Source organism: Clupea harengus, chromosome 15 (genome assembly GCF_900700415.2).
Source record: "Clupea harengus chromosome 15, Ch_v2.0.2, whole genome shotgun sequence".
NCBI lineage: Eukaryota > Metazoa > Chordata > Actinopteri > Clupeiformes > Clupeidae > Clupea > Clupea harengus.
The window spans coordinates 5,267,991-5,286,715 of NC_045166.1; the positions used below are offsets into that span (position 1 = coordinate 5,267,991).

Below are 18,725 nucleotides of genomic sequence, written 5' to 3' on the forward strand. Positions count from 1 at the left end.
GTCACTATGAATCTGGGGGGGACATGTCCCCCCCGTCCCCAGTGCCATCTTCGCCCCTGGGTATGTACCTCACCTAACCTATTCACAAATCACACATACTAGTCATAAACAAAATCCTCAATTGTATCAAATACAATTTCAAAAAGGCAATGTTGTTCCTCACATGACAAAAGTTACAACCAGGGCAATGCAGAACATAGTAGTGACTATACCGTCTTCTCTTATCTCTATGGTCAGTTTGAACAACCCAAACATGTGCTTTTGTTTATAGGAGTCACATTGGGCATTTTTATGTGTGTTTTCACCTCGTAAAGACAGCAGATTTACCATATTATTATCACAAGAATAGCTCTCTTTCTAATGGGAGGGTCTGGTTTACGGATTGTCTGTGATTGCTGGCTAGCTATTTGAATGGACGTTTAATGCAAACCAAACCGACAGTGCCAAATGTTTGTGATTTATTAACTGACATGAATTTTTTTTAAAGGCTAAATATCAGCATATATTTACACATGAACTTATATTAGTGTCATGGCTTGCAGTAACTTCACTTGTTAGCAGCTTGCTTGCTATTAGTAGCCTAGTTGCTTCCCAGCTGCAAAGTGAGCCAATTGGCTGTTTGAGTTCGAGTAACCTTTTATTCTTGAATCACCACCACGTTACATTATCTATAATTTAACACACTGTAATGTTAGAAACTATAATTTGTCAGACCCCTGTTATCTTTAATGTCGGCTTTCCAGGTTACATTAGTATACCTTATGTTGGGCTGCTAGCAAACATGCTAACTAGTTAGCTGTTTACATTCAGCCTAACACAAGCAAAACATCAACCGAAAAATTTATTGAATTAATCCACAGGCGCGCGAGTATTTTACAGCATTTACATTTACAGCTGCAATTAAGATATCCTATTGAGTGTCCGCAGATTTAATCCAACTCTCTTCTTGAGGTTGTGCTGGCTGGTGGAGCGAAATCAGGCCAAACAAAGATACTTAACCCACTAGCCCCCCCCCCCCAATTGATTTTCAATGGGAAAATAAGCTATTACAAATGGCAATTAAAACTAAACCAGCAGGCCAATCAATTAGCGGAGTACAAACACACTACAAAGCATTAGGGTGGACCTGTAAGCGCTGAAATTGAAAGGCCAACAAGCAGAATGAAGATAATAAACTAGAGATGCTAATGACCAGCCTTTGACGAGCCGATATATCCTGTTCTCAATCAGCTCGCTAATGTTAACGGGCTAATAGGACAATTGATTAACTTAGCTTCAGCCCTTACGACGAATAGGGCCCTGGAAAAGACAAAATAATGATAATAATAATAATCAACTTTATTTGTATAGCACCTTTCCTTGCACAGAATGCAGCTCAAAGTGCAGTATATACAGTATATATACTGTATATTCTCTCTATATATATGTCTCTCTCTCACTCCCATCAACTCAACCACCTCTCTGTAACTGCTCAATCTCACTCCTGCTGGTCTGCAGCTCACTCTCCAAGGCCACTACTTTTGTCTCGCTGGCCTCCAGTCTGTTCAAACACAATCCACTTTCAATGAAATCTTTCCTAACCATCGACTTACATACCCTACTTTTAGCAGACTTGAGTTAAAGAATAATAAATTATTCTTTTATGGAAGCCTTACCATAAGCTTTTATGGAGGTTCAGTTGTGGAGATATGTTCAGGAAAAAGATAGTTATACATTTACTTGACAGTTTTTTAATACAGATCAGTTCCATGTTCTGTTTACAGTTTTCTGTGGCTTAGGAGTAGGATTTTAGGCTGATCTGTTGGTTCCTCTGTATGTGGGATATAGGTTTGGGTGACTTCTCCATAAGTTCAGGTGACTTTGAGTGGATAACAATGCTGTTTTTTTTCACTAGTATCAGGATCTCAGTGTTGAGTTGTGTTGATTTTGAGAGGACCCTTTCAGAGGCTAGAGTTTAAAGAATTATAAGGGATGTGTCAGGGACCTATCATCCCATCCAAAGTTGCAAAGTAACACCTTTTGATGTCCCACTATAAACTTTATGATGAGAGTTAGATGCTGAGTAGGAGGAGAACACCTGAGAGAACTAAACAGATTCACACAACACACAACGAGGGAAGCAGCTGGTTTGGTTAATGGTGAAGCTGGGTGGAGATAGTTCACCACACCGGAGAACATGTTCAGAAGTACATCAGACATCAGCACCCTCTAACACATAGGGGTCAAAGGTCATGAAACATAGCTCCTCTCATTCCTGCACTGTCAGATTCCACAGGGTGAACAGACACGTGCACAGCTGGGTAGGACGTCTGATAAGATGCTAAGCATAACACTATCATAATACTGTCAAGGAAGTAATTAATTATATGACCCTAACACAACAGGCTATGAGAACTGAGATTTTCCAGTAAAGACAAGTATGACATCATATAATAACTGCAGCAAAAAATGTACCAACTGAAATCATAAATCATAAAATACTTCTTGATCTAGCTGTATCCCTGACTGTCTAGGTTAATGATTAAATAAAACTCAGAGGTTAATTGTCAAACTTTGAGCATATTCATACAAACCCCTAAAATTTACATTTTTAAATATTGCACGGTGACAGTTCTGATCAGTTGTTATCCGACTGGTGCGTAGCTGCACTGAGAACTTTTAACATTTTTCTTCAGTTAAAACATAAAGGACAATGCACGTGTTAAAAGCCCTCAATTGACTGGAGCAAACCCAAGAAGTTACCTGAGATAGATTACCCTCAACAGTTAGGGGGACCATATTCCTATGTGTGAAAAACTTGGTACAAAAATGCCCTGTATCGAAAAGTGCCACCATGTTTTGGTTGGCTTAGAGGCTGTAGGCCTCAACTCTTGGGATGAAGGTGATGACGTCGCTCAGCTCGTCTAGGTTGTCCTGCAGCTGGGCTGCTGTCTTCCTGATCTGCTGTACAAACGTCATGGTCTCCGACTTCACCTCTGGCTTGGCCTCCTCTGCTGCACCGGGGCGCAGCTCAGTCATGGAGTCGAGTTCTCGTAGCTCCATCATATCCCCAGTGGCACCAGCGCCCTCAAGCACCTTCAGCTGGCTTGGGTCTTCTGCCGTGCCCTTCCCTGTTGGATGTGGTGGATCTCCTTGGCATCCATGGCGATGAAGAAGATATCCACGGCCAGGAAGGAGGCAGAGAAGATACCGGTGGCCACCTCCGCCACCCCCACGGCCCTGGCGGTCTGTGCCGCAACCTTCCCCAGGTTCGCCACCTGTGCCAGGCGCACCAGCCCAGCCCCCTCCTCACTCTGACACCCGCCTTGGCCGCGCTCGGCGCCCCTATTCCTGAGGAATTCTCAGATTTGGGGAGATTCACAGATGTGCTGGAGGTTGAAAACCACCAAGTTCAGCTTCTCCTGGAACTCGCGGATGATGTTCTTTACGTTCTGGAGTTCCATGGACTGGTTGACCATGTTTGTGATGTTGAATACGCACGCGGCTGCACCACCAGCGACTGCCACCCCAACTCCCACCCCGGTCACGATCAGAGAGGCACCCATAGTGATAGGGGCCCGGATGAGACACACTATGGAGGTGATCCCTCCAGCGGCTCCAAAAACCCCTCCAGTCAGGCTGCCCACGGTGGTGCCGTAGTGCAGTTTCTCCAGACCAGCAGCCAGAGCCCTCGGCTTCTGCAGACTCTCCTGGAGCTCCGTAACAGTCCGTTCAACTTGTGAAAGAAGTCTGTTGTAAAACTAAAGTTGGGAGTTTTGGGAAAATCACACAGTTGTATCATTGTGTGTAATCCTCATGGCAACTAATGATGGACATCTTATGATGGAAGGCAAAAAGGACATTTCAACTCAACTCTCACAATGAAATTTGAATTTTTAATAACAAACCACATCATATGCATTTGTACATTTATTGTAGAGAATGTATATTTCAGACAAGGTTTCATACAGATCACAGTTAAGAACAGTTGCTGTGTTGTTTATTCTGTAAATGTAAAAATGCTAATCAAAGCATTGATAGTAAAACAGAATGGTGACATATTTAACAGAGTGGCTGCATTTAATGACATTATTAGATGAATGTGTGACATTTTGGTTCAAATTTGAAAGTTGAGGGTGTTTTTTGTTAAGTCTCCAACATAAATAAGCACTTCTAGATAAAACAATTTTTTTTTGTAGTATTGTGAGTTTATTCTTTTAGGGGATACAGATATACTATCTCATGAAGATATTCATGACATCATGATATGGAGCGCAAGAGTATTATGAGGAGAATAAAGCTTGTTTCATGTGTAAACAAATATATTTCACTGTCTCAAAGTAAACGTCTGCTAGAGACAATTTACAGCAAAAAGAGTTAAGAGCACATGAATATATGGACAATTATAGTGAAGTCTCATGAAGAAATGCTGGAGGACAATCTAGTTTGATGCTGCTGGAGGCTTTGTCAGATGGACATTCACTGGGGACCTTGAAAGAACACAGAAATATACATGAAGGTTGTTGACATATTATAATGACAATGTGATTACCTTTCAGTTATTTAATTATATGATAAAAAAAACGATTCCTTTAGGTTGTCATTACATTTCCAGTATATGTGTTGGAGGGTTCCTGTTATAATTCAAAACTTGTGACATATCCTACAAGAAAGTGGTTCTCTGGAGTGCTGAAGGGTAAATCCAGACCCAGGTCTATACCCTTTATCTGTACATAACTCAGAAAGGTGTTTTGAACAATTCTTTCATTTATTATTCACAGATCCAGATAATTCCCCACCTACATCTTATTCTAGTGTCATGTGGTTGGGAAGGAGGACTTACTGCTTGATGAGTCAGGTGCCCACTGCAAATATTCACATTGTGTCTTTTCAGTTCAGATTTTATTAAGGCTGGAATTGGAAAAAAGACACATTCTTATAATAATCAAATAATGCTGCACAATATATATGTTTGCTGTACTATTGATGAACTACTAGTAAATCAAGTTTATTATTATTATTATTATTATATGGAGCATTTATATACAGTGCAGTCCAAAACAATTACATATCTCATTTCATAAAAGCTTTTAAACCCTGTAAAAATTAATTGAGCAAAAAGCATACCTTTCTTATAACGTGATGTATTTTGTAATGAACAACCTAAATACATTATTATAATAAATTATAGTTGCGAGTGCTGCACTTTTTTTTAGGAAGATGTAACATTTTGTAATGACTAACCAAAAATGCAAAGCAAGCTAAATATCTGCAGCCCTGTGGTTAATACTCGGGTGCCTCCTATACACATTTTCTTTTCGCCTAGTAGTTGCAACAAGCACAGTAACTTTGCCAGGTCCAGCATGAATGGGTCTCTCTCTCTCCCTTTCACAAATGAATCCAATTAATGTATCAGGTTAAAACTAAATCGGATGGATAACACATTTTCATTTGCACTCGGTCACATTCAGTCTTCCATAACGATAATGTAACGGGTGTCCTGTATTCCCACCAGACTATATTATCAGGATGCCATTGAGCGCAAACCTCCGCCAGAGGTTATGAACTATCCTAGCGATCTCTATCTTAGGGAACAGTTTGTAGTTGGTACCATGTCTAATATAAACTAATTTTAATATGAAGTGAATATGAACTCATGGGCAAACATAGGGTTTCAACCTATCGTAGCTTTTTAACTAGCCTTCTGTAGTTTAGGGAACTATTTTAACAGTTGTGTGTAATATGTGTGAATATGAACTTGTTACTATGAAACTTCACACCTTTTCCTAGTATAATCTTATAAGAAGCTATAACAACAGCTAGATAACTAGGCCATCATTTCATGCAAATGGAACTCTTCCATTTAAACTGTTATTTCAAAGTTTCCTTAGCTAGCTAGTTAGTTAGCTAGCATAGCAACTACACAACCATCGCAATCAGGAAACATCATTAGCTGCAAAGTTTAATTTCTCAAAATCAGCTCACCAATAAAAGGCAGGCATGGGTTCAAAGTGATCACAACCACTTGCAGGTGATGTTAAATGATAGACATATGATAGATAGACAATGATAGACATTCATATAGACATTAAACAATCCTGAGAGAAATAATAGGGCATCAATGGAGCAAGGGCCTACTCTGATACATTATATGGACAAAAGTATTTGGCCACATCAGGTCATTATTGAATTCAGGAGTTTCAATCAGACCCGTTGCCACAGGTGTATAAAATCAAACACTTAGCCATGCAGTCTCAATTTGCAAACATTTGTGATACAGAATTTGTTGTTCTGAAGAGCTCAGTGACTTCAAGCATGGCACTGTGATAGGATGCCGCCTTTGCAATAAGACAGTTCGTGAAATTTCATCCCTGCTGGAAATTCCACTGTCAACTGTAAGTGATATTATTAGAAAGTGGAAGCGTTTAGTAACAACAACAACTCAGCCACGAAGCGGAAGACCATGTCAAATCACAAAGCAGTGTCAACGACTGCTAAGGCGCATAAGTCGCCAACGCTATGCTGATTCCATAGCTGAAGGGTTCTGAGCTTCCACTGGCATTCAATTGTCATGATATTAGATTGGCAGATTATCAGTTGCATGTTTTTGTGTTAATAGGAGTCACATTAGGCTTTTTTCTCTCATCCATAACAAATAACGTAGCCCCGCTAAGTTTTTAAAAACTTAAAATAAACCTCTTTTGAATGTATGTAGTGACAAATTTGTCACTACATACATTCTCAAAAGAGGTCTATTTAAAGTTTCTACAGATGGCTGTTTAAATATCTAGGAGGTACAGTGCCCTCGAAAATTATTGGCACCCTTAGTGAATATGAGCAAAAGGCTATGAATTTTTTTTTCTTTGCTGTTTATTCTCTTGGTCTTTCACTCAAAATAGGTGTGCCACAATTATTGGCACCCCTAGAAAATCTTATAATCAAAATCTAACTGAAGTATATTTCCAGTCATGTTTTACATTTTTAAGTTCACCTGTTCGATTAGGAACTCTTAAGTGGTCAACCATGACTTCCTGTTTCACTGGGGTATAAATATGAGGTGCCACAGGCCAAATTCCCTTAGTCATTCATCACTATGGGAAAGACCCAAGAACACAGTAACAATGTTTGACGAAAAGTTGTTGAGCTGCACAAATCAGGAAATGGATTTAAGAAATTCTCTAAACAGTTTAAAATAATCATGGAAATAATTAAGAAGTTTAAAGCGACAGGAGATGTTAAGAATCAGCCTGGAAGAGGACGTGTGTGTACATTGACCCCACGCACCGTGAGGGGGATGTTTTGACTGCCAAAAGAATCTCCAAGGATCACAGCTGGAGAATTGCAGAGGTTAGTTGAGTCTTGGGGTCAAAAAGTCTCCAAAACCACCATCAGATGCCACCTACATCACCACAAGTTGTTTGGGATGATTGCCAGAAAAAAGCCTCTGCTGTCAATCAACAACAAACTAAAGCGCCTACAGTTTGCCAAATTTTACTGGGACTTTCAATGGGACCGGGTTATATGGTCAGATGAGACCAAAATAAAGCTTTTTGGCAACAAACATCAAAGGTGGGTTTGGCTTAGACAGAACGATAGCCATACAGAAAAGCACCTCATACCCACTGTGAAGAATGGTGGCGGATCTTTGATGTTGTGGGGCTGTTTTTCTTCCAAAGGCTCTGGACATCTTGTTAGGATACATGGTATGATGGACTCCATCAAATACCAGCAGCTATGAAATGAATACCTAACAGCCTCTTAGCCAGGAGGCTTAAAATGGGCCGTGGTTGGACCTTCCAGCAGGACAATGATCCTAAGCACACCTCAAAATCTACACAATAATGGTTCACCGACCGCAGAATAAAGGTTTTGCCATGGCCATCACAGTCCCTGACCTAAACCCCATAGAAAATCTGTGGGATGATCTAAGGAGTAGAGTCCACAAGCGTCGAACTTGGAATCTGAAAGATCTGGAGAGATATTGTATGGAGGAATGGTCTCAGATCCCGTACCAACCTCATCACGCATTGTAGGAGAAGACTCAGAGCTGTTATCTTGGCAAAGGGAGGCTGCACAAAATATTAAATGAAGTGGTGCAAATAATTGTGGCACGGATATTTTTGAGAAAAATATTTGTTTCATGATAAGAATTGAATGTTTCTTTCAATTACAGTATGTTACTTCAATTAAAGGTTAGATTTTTGTGAATATTTTGAATGAAAGATCATGAGGATAAACAATAAAGAAATGTTTTCACATCTTGTTTTACATTTTTTTACTAAAGGGTGCCAATCATTTTGGAAAGGAATGTAGTACAATTTGTACACAAGCAGCACATATTTCTAAGGCTAATGTTTTGTGATTGGCTTCCATTGATTTCCACCCTGAGCAAGATGAATGCATGGAAGGCTGATTGAATACCTGGCTGTGTGCATAGAGCCTGTGCAGGGCTTCTGTCCAGGGTTTTTACACACATTTTCGACTTGACAACTGCGGTATGGCTAAAGTATTTAGCAGACTTGTCCACTGTGGTTATGGCTAAAGTATTTAGCAGACTTGTCCACTGCGGTTATGGCTAAAGTATTTAGCAGACTTGTCCACTGCGGTATGGCTAAAGTATTTAGCAGACTTGTCCACTGTGGTTATGGCTAAAGTATTTAGCAGACTTGTCCACTGCGGTATGGCTAAAGTATTTAGCAGACTTGTCCACTGCGGTTTTGGCTAAAGTATTTAGCAGACTTGTCCAAAGTGAAAGGTGAGCGTTTAAACCCTTTTTAAATGCACCAAGGCTGTCACTAGATAGATAATTCCACCACGGTGGTACCATGAAAGAAAAGAGTCTTGCTGCAGAGAGAAGGCAAAGACAACAGTCACTCATCAGAGGAGTGAGGTGGTCGAGATGGTCAATAGTGCTACATTTTGCCATTTAAATGAGCTGGTGCTGGTCCAGTGGCTGTCCTATAGGCAATTATGAGTTTAATTCTAGCAGCTACAGGGAGCCAGCGAAGGGTGACCTGCAGAGGAGTAACATGTGTATGGGCTGATCGAAAACTAAATGTGCAATGTATACAGGCAGGCCCGCTAAAATTGAATTGCAATAGTTTTGTTTAGAAATTACCTGGGTCGGCACAAGAACTTGTGTAGCATATTGTGTGAGATAAGGTCTGATCTTCTGAATGTTAAAGTGTAAATTCACAATACCTCGAGACGGAAGCTACATGCTCAGAGAAATGAAATTGGTCGTCAATTATAACATCCAGGTTATGTGCAGTTTTAGTTGGATGATGATTAACCATTTTGTGGGATAGGATTGACTGGTAATACCAGGAGCTGAGTTGAAGGTGTCGATCCCTCATCCAAACTGAAATACCACTGAGGTATGCAGATATTGTGGAATGATCCAGGGGGAAAGACAAGTACAGCTGAGTATCATCCACATAACAGTGAGAAGAAAATTCATGGGGACGGATAATCTCACCTAAGGAAGTGGTGTAGATAGAAAATAGGAGGGGTTTAAGTAGCAATCCCTCGGGTACACCAGTGGAGACGTGATGAGATTTTGATACTTGACCCTGCCAAGAAACACTGAATAAATGTCCTCTGAGGTATGATTCAAACCAACTCTATGCTTTCCCCAATTTTCCCAGTTCAGACGGCGTAGAGAGGAGGATGTCTTGGTTCACTGTATCAAAGGCTGCTGACAAGTCTGGTAAAAATCGGAACTGATGACATCAGAGGCTTCAGTCACAGATAAAAGAGTAGTTTCAGTAGAATGACCACTCTTAAAACCAGACTGCTTAGTGTCTAGCTAATTATTCTGAGACAGGAGATCAGAAACTTGCTTGAAGACAACCTTTTCAAGAATCTCTCAAGAAAAAGGGAAGAAAGGAGACAGGTCTATAATTCTACACATCAGAAGGGTTAAGTGAATCTTTCTTAAGCAAAGGAGTAAACGGAGCATGTTTGAATGATGTAGGAAAGTTTCCTGAACTGAGTGAAGCATTGACTACATGCTTGATGGCAGGTCCAATTGTAGGCAAGATAGACTGGAGAGGGTTGGTGGGAATGGAGTCAAGAGAACGTGTCGAAGGTCGACTCCGTTGAAGAAACATAGAGACTTCTTTTTCATTGAGAGGGAAGAATGATTTCAATGATGCTCCAACGTCCAGACAATAGCTCACAAAAGGAAAATGCCAGACATGGATCTTTCCAGTTGACATGGTACATAGAGGCTTTCCAACCTAGTCTGTGTGATACACTGACTTACTGCCGAAAGTATGCCGGTATATTTTACCCTTAAAGAGGCTACAACCAATTAGGATAATTGTTTTGTTTTATAAAGTTTTGGATGTGATTGCCATGGTAACATTCCAAATTGTCCTTTTGGATATTTGAGATTCTGAACGATGTCCACCAATAAAGCCTTTCATAATGCACTGATATCCTCTTTCAAATGTACCCTACCAGCAAAATGATAAGCTTCCTAATCAGCATAGATGTAATGCCAAATTATCAGGCAGTCTACATTTTTTACAGCAATTTGAAAAAGGAGAAGAAATGGCTCATATATATGGTCTGGTTGCTTTAAGTAACTGCAATAATATGCTCAAAATAACACCTGTGACCTGTGACGGTGTTGGGATCCAAACAAAATCCACACAAAATTCATGACTAGCAATGATCTGACTTGATCAATGATCTGACTTGCATAAAACCAGTGATTCTCCAATTAAAGGCAACATCATTATTTAGTCAAAAGCTTGCAATATATTTTGAAATTTCTTAATGAAATGATATTCTGGCAATGTTACAGATATGATGAAATATGTTCAAAACAGTAATACAAATGTCACAGGGTGGCACTACAATCCAGGAGAATAAAGATAATATTACTTGAATTAACATAGTGAAATATGTCTTTCTGGAAAACCATTGTGTGACAATTCTTGAATAGTATGTTAAATGTTACCTGTTAGAATGATGCCAACAAAAATCCAAACACAGAGGAAGATGTTTCCAACCAGAGGACTGTAGGTTGTGCTGAGTCTTCCCTGAATAAGGGTAAAAAGGATCCCAAATATCTGAGGACAAAAGGAGACAATACTTGGGGTCCAATTGATGTCATATTTGAGTCAAGTAGGCTTAATAACATCCTCCTGAGACAAACTCACAGAATAGAGATGGCACTCTCAGAGTGCTTCAAAACTTGAACAAATTTGCTGAAAAAATGTCAACAATGTTTGCCTGTTTAGCAGATTCAAACCCTTGTCTATGATGTTTTCCATGCGCTCCACATAGAAGGATATTTGCTTTGGGATATCACATAATGCCAAGCATTTATAGAAACATGTATTTAACCCAGGTAAGCATCTGGAGTTGGAGGGCAGAATTAGGCGCTTGACTGTGTCATGCTGTGATATTTCTCATAGTTTTAAGCAAATGTAAACACTGTCTCCAAAAGTATTTCTTTATATCTGCCACATGGGCAGCTACAATAGAAAGCAAGTCATGTCATATTTGTATTTTTTCTGAAACTACAAAATAAGCACATAGTAAAAAGTAGCTTTGGACTGTGTAAGAATATGTAATAATTGTGACTAACAGTTGTAGTCAATTTGAGCTGAATCTATAAGGTGTTGGGTCTATACTCAAACAATCATTAGCCTGTCATTATTCTTTTCATCTCCAATGTTCAAGTTGACTTGTGTATTGATTATTCAGTTATTTTATCTCCAATGTTCAAGTCTACTCATGTATTGATTATTTAGTCAAATCTTCAGAAGAGCTCCCTTCAGGTTAACATAGACATCAAGAAGGGTGAGTGTTCTTAGATGCATTTATGGTTAAAGCTTTAACAGGGAAAATCATTTTTTCCCAATACACACTGTTTTGTGCCAGTGCATTTTGCTACTAGGTGTTCTATTATCTGTGCCATTTTGCTTATTTATATTTCATTTGTATATTCTGTGTTTTCTGTTTGCGTGCGTGTTTGTGTGTTTCTTTTGTGTCTGTGTTGGATTTGTTTTAACAAACACGCAGGCGGCGATAAAGGGCCCTAGCACCTGTGTTCCATTACTAGTCATCAAACAATTCACTCACATCAGAATTGTGTTGCAAATGTCATGACTTCCAGACTTCTGAAGTATTATTTGATGGGCCATAAAAAAATGAAATTTGTATGAAAGAAGTATTGTGTGCAGTGTGTTTGCATACTGTATTCTAATAATTATATCTGATGAGTAGATATCCATGAACGTCACATGATTTAATGGAAGGGATAAACTCAAGATGATCTGACCTTAACATGGTCAATGCCACAAATGTGCTTACATTTGATTGAGGCCTAGAAATAGTGCAGAATCTTAAATAAACATAATGGCTTGTGTTGAAATTTTCAGAGATCTTTTCGGGCCTACTGTATAGCATAGAAAGAACTGACAGTGTGGATCATCCTTAAAAACATAATTATTTCTACAGTCTTATGTGGCATTGACTGCTATAACTGATCATGAGTCGGATACCTGTATAGGCTACTGTATTATAGTTGCTTTGCACAAAGGTAACTGATAACTAAAAAGTGAACTGACTGGTTAAATCTGCTTTTATTACTACATTCCTTAATTAAGGACGGCTACAGCATAGAAATGTTAATATACAACATACTGACTTGGGCAAATGCATTTAGAAGACCAGATGATGTCGCCTCTGATTCTGGGTATGTGATCTCAACCCCAAACTCAAATCCGATAGGCAAATATCCTGTCATGAAAAATCTTTGAAATAGAAGATGGTGAGATAAGTCTATGAATCATCATGTTACATATGCAAACACAAAACTATAAATATATATATATACACAAACACACAACTAATATATATACAGTGGGGAAAATAAGTATTTGAACCCCTGCCGATTTCGCAAGTTTGGCCACTTGCAAAGAAATGTGTGATCTATAATTGTCATGGTAGGCGTATTTTAACAGTGAGAAATAGAATATCAACAAACAAATCCAGAAAACTGCATTTTATAACATTTATGACTTTATTTGTATTTGATGCAGAAAATAAGTATTTGAACCCCCAAGCAAACAGCAAGAATTCTGGCTCCCAATGACCAGTTATGTGCCCAAGAAGCACACAGATTAGTCCTCATTAGGCCTAACAAGGTACACCTGATCTCAACCGGTGACGTGTATAAAAGAAACCTGTCCAAAGAATCATACTTCACACCTTCAACCTCACCACCATGGGCAAGACCAAAGAGTTGACCAAGGACGTCAGAGATAAGATTGTAGACCTGCACAAGGCTGGAATGGGTTACAAAACCATCGGCAAGCAGCTTGGTGAGAAGCAGACAACTATTGGTGCGATTATTCGTAAATGGAAGCAACACCAAACAACTGTCAATCGCTCTCGGTCTGGGGCTCCATGCAAGATATCCCCTCGTGTGGTATCGGTGATCATCCGAAAGGTGCAGAATAACCCCAGAACTACACAGGGGGAGCTTGTGAATGATCTCAAGGCAGCTGGGACCACAGTCACCAAGAAAACCATTGGCAACACACTACGCCGTAATGGTTTGAAGTACTGCAGCACTCGCAAGGTCCCCCTGCTCAAGGAAGCACATGTACAGGGCCGTCTGAAGTTTGCCAATGAACACTTGAATGATTCTAAGGAGGATTGGGAGACAGGATGTGGTCAGATGAGACCAAAATCAAGCTCTTTGGCATCAACTCGACTTGCCGCGTTTGGAGGGGGAAGAATGCTGAATATGACACCATCCCCACCGTCAAGCATGGAGGTGGAAACATTATGCTTTGGGGCTGTTTCTCTGCCAAGGGTAGAGGACGACTCCACTGCATCGAGGGGACTATGGATGGGGCCATGTAACGTGGAATATTGGGCTTGAACCTCATTCCCTCATTCCCTCCCATTGAAAACGCAACCTTAAGGATTTGGAGAGGATCTGCAAAGAGGAGTGGACCAAAATCCCTCCTGAGATGTGTGTAAACCTGGTAACCAACTACAAGAAAAGTCTGACGTCTGTGCTTGCCAACAAGGGTTATTCCACCAAGTACTAAGTCATATTTTGCTAGGGGTTCAAATACTTATTTTCTGCATCAGATGCAAATTAAGTCATAAATGTTATAAAATGCAGTTTTCTGGATTTTTTTGTTGATATTCTGTTTCTCACTGTTAAAATACACCTACTATTACAATTATAGATCACACATTTCTTTGCAAGTGGCCAAACTTGCGAAATCGGCAGGGGTTCAAATACTTATTTTCCCCACTGTATATACACACACACACACACACAAAACTATATATATATATACACACACACACACACACACACACACAAAAAACTATATATATATATCAAATTGAGTCATCACTATACCCTACTTACCCTAGAACTCCTGCAGTGAAAAACACCACCCATAGATATCCCGTGCCCAGTGTAAATGTAAACATTAGCATTCCGATGAAGGACAGGATGTAGACAATCAATGTGGTCATTCTAAGGAAAACAAAAAAACAAAATAGCTATGGGTTCGGATACATACAATATATTTGCAACATGCAGTTAGTAACCATTTTAATAGTTGTGGGTCATTGTACATTTTTCATAATTTACTAAACAGCATAAGACACTAGGGCCCTATGATTTCTGTGATGGTGACAGTGCAGATGGAATTGCAGAAGCCAGTAACAAAAATGGAAATCAGTTAAATGTGGAATTTGCATGGACAAACTGATGGCTAACTGACACATTTACTTGTCTAAACACAGACTAAACCTGGCCATTGGAGTTGCATCTAAATAATCTTAGAATAACCATATATGTTTTAGAATATACATGACTCTGACACTGACACTGACTCAGTACAAGTCTTGGAATGAAACGTCAAGGTAATTACCCTAAAATCACTTTTTTCATTTGATGAGATGCCAATTCAAATGACAGTTTAACCCCCCACACTGCAAACCTATCAATGTTATCCTATACTCAGATATAGGCCCATTATCTAGACAGATAGAAAATAGATGTAAAAAGCACAGTACCCTACATCATGAAGGAGAATTCAATGAATTGGACATACAGTTGATGGTAATTAAATTACAACCCCTTAGAAACTAATACAAATAAAACAAAAAACATGGAATCTGGCAGGAAATTTAAAACAGATTTCATAGTGCCCCAGTACACTTAAAATGGAATACACACTCACAGTTAATCATAGTTAAATTCACATACTTATATGTTTTAGTGTAATCCAGCCAAACCCCACAAATGACTGAGCCCACCATCCCAGCCAAAACCAGGGTTAGTCCAATCCTACCAGCATTCATCTCTTCATTCTGGTAGCAAACATTGAGAGAGTTAGTGAGAGTACAAAGCATATGACATGACACTGAGAAGCAGCATGAGAAGCCCCACACAATCCCCAAATGCATGCTTGTATGTCAGGTGTCTTGGAGAGGGCTCTGTTGGGGCAAAAGCACAAGAGGCAGAATCAAAGTGAGCATAATTAGGAATTAATATTGTATGACCATAAAAATACATGTTTCTGAAACTATTATTTTTCTTCTTATTGTTGTTGTTGTTTATCATTATTAATGTGTTGTGGTTCATATGCCACAGATCCAGATTATGGATGCTTAGCAATATACTTAAATGTTTTGAAAAGGCATACACTACTCTAAAATATTACTCATATAGAAGCATATGTACAAATAGTGATCAAATGAATTATTTTATTTTGTAAATGACAAAAATTACACTATGCCCCTATCTTTTTCTTTTGTTATTTGAGTAAAGGTTTTGTACGTTTTGTTCTCGAAGTTGATATCACTTGTTACTAAGGATTCCTATTGTTTCAGTTTCATCGCTATAACGGTGTATTGCCTGCTGAGAGTACCTTTTCACTTATTGGTTACACAAACAGTCGTACTGGTGGAGTATAGAAAATTGGATGACATATAATTTGAAAATTAGGTACACAGTGGTGTTGTTACAGTCACAATACAAACTACTCAAACGTACTATATACTACAAGCTTATAATAATACTACTTAATATACTTATTGTTTTGTTGAGTTGTACTTACGCATGATTTAGCCTAGATATAGTGAAACTGTAAATGTAAATGCAGAGAACTCTTTTGAAGCTCTTTCCCCTTTCCTGTCAATCAACAAAGCTCCATAAATAACCCTTTCACCATTCAACATTCGACTTCCTTCTTTTTAATTCTTGTGCTTCCTCAATACAACTAGGCTCATCTAATCATGGTTGGTATGAAAGAAGAAGTTAGTTATATCCGAAGAGTGCCATCCTACTTGCTATCAAGTACTCACTAACTGCAAGACAAAATGAATTCGCTCCAATAGAGACCTCAGGCAGAGATGCATTAGTGTATGAATCAGTGGTATCTCAGCACAACATGTGTTTGCACCATTCCCAATGCGTGTCCAGCCTCATGGTGTATGTACCAGTGTGCCAGCATAAACCTACCTTGAAATAGAATATGATAATCTGATTGAGCAGTGTGGAAACCGAGTAAAAAGATCCTGTCATAATCCCTAAAGAAAGAAGCAGGTTGTATTAAAAAAAAAGAGCATCCAATTGGTTGTATTAACACTGCAGGACGCATTTACTCAGAAGACATATTTAAATGGACTTTTGTAGACAGAGAAATTGTTACACCAATTAGTAATACTCTACTCAACTAATACTACTGCAAGACTAATTCAAAAACACAGTAATGACTGAATAGTGCTAGTACCAGAGACTGGGAAGAGGCAGTGACTCCTGTTGGTCTGATAACACTTGTGACCATACAGGTCTTAAAAAAAATGAACTCACCATAGCTGATAACCAGTAGAATGAAAGACTTGTTCTTGAAAAGGTTGATAATAGACTGTCTGTAGGTGTAGTTGGTTGGCAGGCTCTTTACCAGAACAGCCTGTGCACGACTTGGAGGCAGGGGAGGTCTGTCTTTTATTACTGTGAAGACACAGCAAGCATTATCAGTCTCATTCTGCTCTATCTTGCATTCTGCTCCCATACGATACATCACACATTCCACCCTAGAAACATTTCAGTGACCGACAGTTCATTTAAAATTCAGAACAAACTTTGGGAATTTCCATTGATGTTCTGAAGCCATTGAAAGTCCTTGAAAACTGCATATAAGGTGCTGAGGCTGAAGGTCATATTCATGAGGACCCCACACACACACACACACACACACATCATAGAAGGGACAAACACTAGCACCTATGGGGTTTAGCCTCCTTGCCCACCTCCCATGTCAGAGGTTGCAAGTTCAAGTCTGTTGTGAAACTGTGTCACCCAATGCAGGTTAGACAAGGTGGAAGTAATTAAAACCCTGCCTGTCCCCATAGTTGCCACAGTCCTAAACTCATTCCTGGGGTTTAAACTTCAAAAAGGTGTCATGTGAAGGAGGAGTTAGGCATTTTTCATTATGGATAAGTAGTCCTTTATCCAGCCCAAAATAAGGCGGGACACCTGGTAACTGAATACACTAGAGTACCGTGATGAGCAATTTGCTAAATTTGACAAAAAAAAGTGTATGGGATTAGAATCACACACACACACACACAGTAGATAGCCCCCTCGCTGCACACACACACACACACACACACACACACACACACACACACACACACACACACACACACACACACACACAAACACAGTAGATAGCCCCCTCGCTGCACACACACACACACACACACACACACACACACACACACACACACACACACACACACACACACACACACACACAAACACAGTAGATAGCCCCCTCGCTGCACACACACACACACACACACAAACACAGTAGATAGCCCCCTTGCTGCACACACACACACACACACAAACACAGTAGATAGCCCCCTTGCTGCACACACACACACACAAACACAGTAGATAGCCCCCTTGCTGCACACACACACACACACAAACACAGTAGATAGCCCCCTCGCTGCACACACACACACACACAAACACAGTAGATAGCCCCCTCGCTGCACACACACACACACACACACACACACACACACACACACACACACACACACACAACACAGTAGATAGCCCCTTGCTGCACACACACACACACACAAACACAGTAGATAGCCCCCTTGCTGCACACACACACACACACAAACACAGTAGATAGCCCCCTTGCTGCACACACACACACACACAAACACAGTAGATAGCCCCCTTGCTGCACACACACACACACACAAACACAGTAGATAGCCCCCTCGCTGCACACACACACACAAACACAGTAGATAGCCCCCTTGCTGTAGCATGTGAACTTTGAAGTTATTAATATGTGGTTGGACACAGTTGGCTTTTCATTTATCAACAGGATTTATACACTCTTGGTGATACAGACTGAAGTCACTCATAAACCTGACTCAGTTTAGTGAGTGACTGAGGAATATGAGTTAATAAAAAGATATTAACTTCTCATCTCTATTTAATATAATCCTCAATGTATCTGTGTACGTAGTACTGTGCAATGATCGTTTTTTATATTCAGTTAGAGAGAAGTATTTGATACTGTACAATGATGTACACTAAAAAGTGTAATGTCTGCTGTGTCCTAGAGCAGGGGTCTTCAACCTTTTTCAGCCCAAGGACCCCTTGGCTGAGAAAGACACTGAGCAGGGACCCCCACCCCCGCCGCCCCAAATTT

At 39.8% G+C, this 18,725-nt stretch overlaps 1 protein-coding gene across 1 annotated transcript; it reads right to left on the minus strand.

Moving 5' to 3' along the window:
• Positions 1-4,165: 4,165 nt before the first annotated feature.
• Positions 4,166-17,364, minus strand: LOC116223855 (feline leukemia virus subgroup C receptor-related protein 1-like). The gene is made up of 8 exons (XM_031582072.2): positions 16,850-17,364; positions 16,499-16,566; positions 15,242-15,345; positions 14,393-14,503; positions 12,647-12,752; positions 10,949-11,060; positions 4,823-4,890; positions 4,166-4,469 (listed from the first exon to the last, which is right to left on the minus strand). The coding sequence occupies exons 1-8, from the start codon at positions 17,058-17,060 to the stop codon at positions 4,383-4,385; spliced, it is 867 nt and encodes a 288-aa protein (XP_031437932.1). The 5' UTR covers positions 17,061-17,364; the 3' UTR covers positions 4,166-4,382.
• Positions 17,365-18,725: the final 1,361 nt, after the last annotated feature.